This window comes from Myotis nattereri (assembly GCF_964212035.1).
Source record: "Myotis nattereri genome assembly, chromosome: X".
In the NCBI taxonomy this organism is placed as follows: Eukaryota; Metazoa; Chordata; class Mammalia; order Chiroptera; family Vespertilionidae; genus Myotis; species Myotis nattereri.
The window spans coordinates 16,086,856-16,091,404 of NC_138078.1; the positions used below are offsets into that span (position 1 = coordinate 16,086,856).

Sequence of the window (4,549 nt, forward strand, 5' to 3'; positions counted from 1 at the left end):
AGAACATTAAAAGAGAAATCACTATGACAACAGCAGCGACCAAACAATAATGCAAGCAAAACAATCCCAGGTTATTAAATCACTCCCACCTCTATGTGAAAACTACGGGGTTGTGCCTCAGTGTGCAAACTTTGCACTTCTTAAATTGAAAATACTGACACATTAAAATACCCCAGAATGAAGCAAAAACTCAGAACTCACTTTGGCAGATGCTCTTTTGTTTTTCAAAAGAGAGAACACAGGGCAGGACTCAGCATTTGGGAGTGCTGGGCAGGCCTCCATTCTCTGGGCCTTTGGGCTGGCCTGCTGTCTGCCCGCCCCCACCTGGCTGAGCTGGTTGGACTGATGCTGTTGCCACAGCCTGTGGGAGATGCACGATTCTCCCCTGGGACTGTGGCAACTTCTGGAAAGCACCCGGGAGCTGGACCCGCAGCTGGGAAGGCCTTTGCGCAGGCTGAGACAACTCAACTCTCTGGGACTGCAGAACACTTCCTACTCCATTGAGGTTAGTGACAGCAGCTTGAGGAGCAGACAGGCCTCTTTGTGGCCGGCTGGAACCCTGCACACTGGAAACCTGCACCACGGGCTGTGGAAGATGAGAAGTGGGGGGCTGCTGCTGCAGCGGCTGTGGAATCAACGGGTAAAGCACCTGCTGCTGCTGCTCGGCCTGCTGCAGGATGGCCGAAATATCTGACCCCTGTGGGACCCAGAGAACCTTTACCGGCCTGAGACTTGAAAGGTATCCTACCACATACTGAACACCACCTACAGGAGCCTGAGATGCAGCCGGCCCTGCATTCTTTGGCTGGCCTCCTGAGGGCAGGCTGCTGGGCTTCACTCCTGAAGGAGCCCTGGCCCTACAGGGAGAGCCCTGAATGGGGTTGCATCCTCTCACCACAGTCCGGATGATGCGGACAGGGCCCAGCAGTTGAATGACCTTGGAGTCAGCAAAGGAGGCCTTGACCTGGATGACCGGGGTTGCTTGTGATGTGCTGGCAGAAGTCACAGTGGCTGTAGGAAGTGTGCGGACTCGCTTCACCTGCACAGCAGGTTTCTGGGGAAGACTTGGTGGCTCCCAAGCAGGGGCAGGAGATGGAAGCTGCCGAATGCGAATGTGGTCTGCCTGCTGTGAAGTAAAAGGCTTACCCAAGGAGCTGTTTCCTGAGCTGCAGGGAATGCGGATGACTGGCGGTGTGTGTTGGCCGCCCTGGTCCTGTGCTGCAGACTGAACTGTCACGGCCGAAGGCTGTTCTGCTGCTCTCCCTGGAGAAAGCTGGATGAGACTAGGGAAGACACTGGAGGCCTGTGCCACCCTGACTGCACATTTGTCCCCCTTCGCCAATTTCTTGGATTCCCTGGTTGCTTTCCTAGCACGAGTCTTTGACCCAGGCCTTAAACAATAGGAATGGTCATCTGTGTAGCAGTAGGGGCGAGGTGTTCGTCTCCTACGTCTGACTTTTTTAGGTGACCTTTCTCCAGAGATAAATGGATCATTCTGAGACTGCATGATGGCTGGCTTTGTTGTCTGAGATGGATTGTCACCTTCACATCCAAACGGAGAATCATCTTCTGCCTCAGAGTCTGGCCAGGTTAGTGAATTTGCAACATCATCATCCTTATCCTCATCATCATGTTGGAAAGGCCAATGTTTAGCGAATTTTTCCATATCCACATCAAAAGGGACCTCCAAGTCAAGGCCTAGGTGTTTACACGTATCTACACAATTTTCTGTGAAAATTTCATGGTCATCCTGCTGATCTGCTTGGCTTTCTTGGCTTTGTTGGTCAGGAGCCCATGCGCTTAGCTCAGGCGGGGGTGGACTGCAAGGCAGCTCCTGCTGTGGATTCAGGGAGGCTGCAGAATAGGCCTCCTGTAAGTTCCTTTCCATAGCAGGAGTGTTCATCTTTTGCTCATTACAGACCAGCTTGTTTTCACTGCAGGCTACTGATACAGAAGGATCAGGACACAGGGGCTCAGCTGCAGCTAAGATCGGCTGGCTCTCAAGTGAAAGTCTGTCCTCCTGGGCCCGTGTCTGGTTATTGGTGGTTATGGACTCTGTATCGGAAGCTAACGTCTGCATCGCGGGGCGTAAGAGAACATGCCTCCTTTCGTAACGACAGCGGTCCGCGTTAGTGCACTGTCTAAAGTCCCGCACTTCTGTGATGACACACCCGCTCTGAAAAACGTTAACCCGAGACCTTTCCAGGACATCTACCAAATCAGGACACAGTTGCTCTGCATCCAAGTATTCAAGAAAGTCCCTGTCGTCATAGGGCAGTATAACAAACTCTGAATAAACTTCCGTTTCTGCCTTCAGCAAGAGCGAATACTCCTCGCCTGGGTATAGGCTGACCAATAAACGGGGCAAGGACTCCCTCCGAACAAGCTTCTCCAGCAAGTTCCCATTGCGCGTTAATTCCTCCGTACCTTCGGGCTCCTTCCCGAACTCCTCAACATACATGTCATACAGCTTTTCATACAGAGATTTTTCCTCAGCGAATGAGGCTTTCCTCTTAGGAGGTCTGTGTTGGGCGCTCTCAGTGCCACGCTCTGCATGGTCCAGAGCTTGTTCTAAAGCTCTTCGCATTGTGACATAAAGCGGGGGCCCTAAAAGTAGAGAAAACGTAAGTGCGCTGTCGCACGGCTGCCTAACCCTTCCGCAACATCGATGTATCGTTTCTGCAAACGCCGCGACGCGACAGAGCGGCGACCCGCCTCACCTCACAATGGCCACCGGGCACCCGCTGCCCACAAGGCCATGCCCGCCGCCCACAAGGCCATGCCCGCCGCCCACGCCCGTCGCCCACAAGGCCATGCCCGCCGCCCACAAGGCCATGCCCGCCGCCCACGCCCGCCGCCCACAAGGCCATGCCCGCCGCCCACGCCCGCCGCCCACAAGGCCATGCCCGCCGCCCACGCCCGCCGCCCACAAGGCCATGCCCGCCGCCCACAAGGCCATGCCCGCCGCCCACGCCCGCCGCCCACAAGGCCATGCCCGCCGCCCACGCCCGCCGCCCACAAGGCCATGCCCGCCGCCCACGCCCGCCGCCCACAAGGCCATGCCCGCCGCCCACGCCCGCCGCCCACAAGGCCATGCCCGCCGCCCACGCCCGCTGCCCACAAGGCGATGCCCGCCGCCCACAAGGCCATGCCCGCCTCAGCGCGCCCGACCCATCTTGTCCGCGAGCAGCAGGGACAGTACTCACGCCGGGAGGGCCGCCTGTCGCCTGTCTGTTCACAAGCCGCGTGGGGCCGCCGCCTCGCCTCGACGTAGCAGCCTGGGCCGGAAGTGGAGGGGGGGCGCCTGCTCTCCTTTTGGCGCCAAGGCTGGGGGCCAAGTGTGCGCATGCGTGCACCGGCTGCGGGGCTGTGGCGCCCACCCTCTGCGGCCGCTGCAGCTTGGCCGCCTCAGCCCAGTGTCGCCGCCGCCGCCAGGGGGCTCCAGGCCCGAACCCGCACTTCCTGTTGTGGCGCCCTCACTTTCCCCTGGACCCCTAGGCCAGGCTCCACCCTTGGTTGTACGTTTACCCCGAAAAGCAGGCACACCAAAGCAGACGCGACCAACACACACACACACACTTTTGGGGTGCGGCTTAAATACACACGGAGTTTCGCGGGAGCGCAGTTGTTGGGAAAGTCGCGGGAGGTGCACTGCTGTTCTTGATAAGCGCCTGGTCACGGATCGGTCACTGTTCTCAGAATCGCTTGTCGCCCGTGGCAGGGCTGCTCGTGGTGTCCCCAGTTTTCACACACGCCGAGGGGTCCGCATGTGTGGCGCCTCCCTACGTGGAGCCTTGGGGAAGCATTGGAAGTCATTGAATCTTCCAGCCGTCTCCCGCCCAATGGTTTCCTACAGATGTGCGCCTCGCAGGCGTTCTTATACACAAGTACTTACCTCTTAGCTCCCCATGTATTACATACGTAAGGACGTTTTGTCATTTTTTAGATGTATTGTTATTGATTTCAGAGAGGGAGGGGAAGGGAGAGAGTGATAGAAACATCAATGATGGGAATCATGGGTCAGCTGCCTCCTGCACGCTCCCTACTGGGGATCGAGCCCGCAACCCGGGTATGTGCCCTTGAGCGGAATGGAATCCAGGACCTTTTAGTCCGTAGGCGGACGCTCTATCCACTGAGGGGAATCAGCCAGGGCTTGTAATGTTTTTAAGCGCATGTGGCAGGTAAATTATATTGTCTATGAATTACAGCTCAGGATTAAACTATTTCTTTTTTTAAAATATATTTTATTGATTTTTCACAGAGAGGAAGGGAGAGAGATAGAGAGTTGGAAACATCGATGAGAGAGAAACATCGATCAGCTGCCTCCTGCACATCTCCCACTGGGGATGTGCCCGCAACCCAGGTACATGCCCTTGACCGGAATCGAACCCGGGACCTTTCAGTCCGCAGGCCGACGCTCTATCCACTGAGCAAAACCGGTTTTGGCTAAACTATTCCTTTTATTTCTTGCTTTGCATCTGAGAGGGTGGCGAACTGCTGCTCAGTGATGGCAGGTAATTTAATTGATTGCTGTAAGTCAGTGGTTCTC

The 4,549-nt window shown here is 56.3% G+C and overlaps 1 protein-coding gene across 1 annotated transcript; it reads right to left on the reverse strand.

Moving 5' to 3' along the window:
- Window positions 1-250: 250 nt before the first annotated feature.
- On the reverse strand, window positions 251-2,587 carry SUPT20HL2 (SUPT20H like 2; the record flags this gene model as incomplete). The annotated part of the gene is made up of 1 exon (XM_081081540.1): window positions 251-2,587. The coding sequence occupies one exon, from the start codon at window positions 2,585-2,587 to the stop codon at window positions 251-253; it is 2,337 nt and encodes a 778-aa protein (XP_080937666.1).
- Between the last annotated feature and the right edge of the window lie 1,962 nt (window positions 2,588-4,549).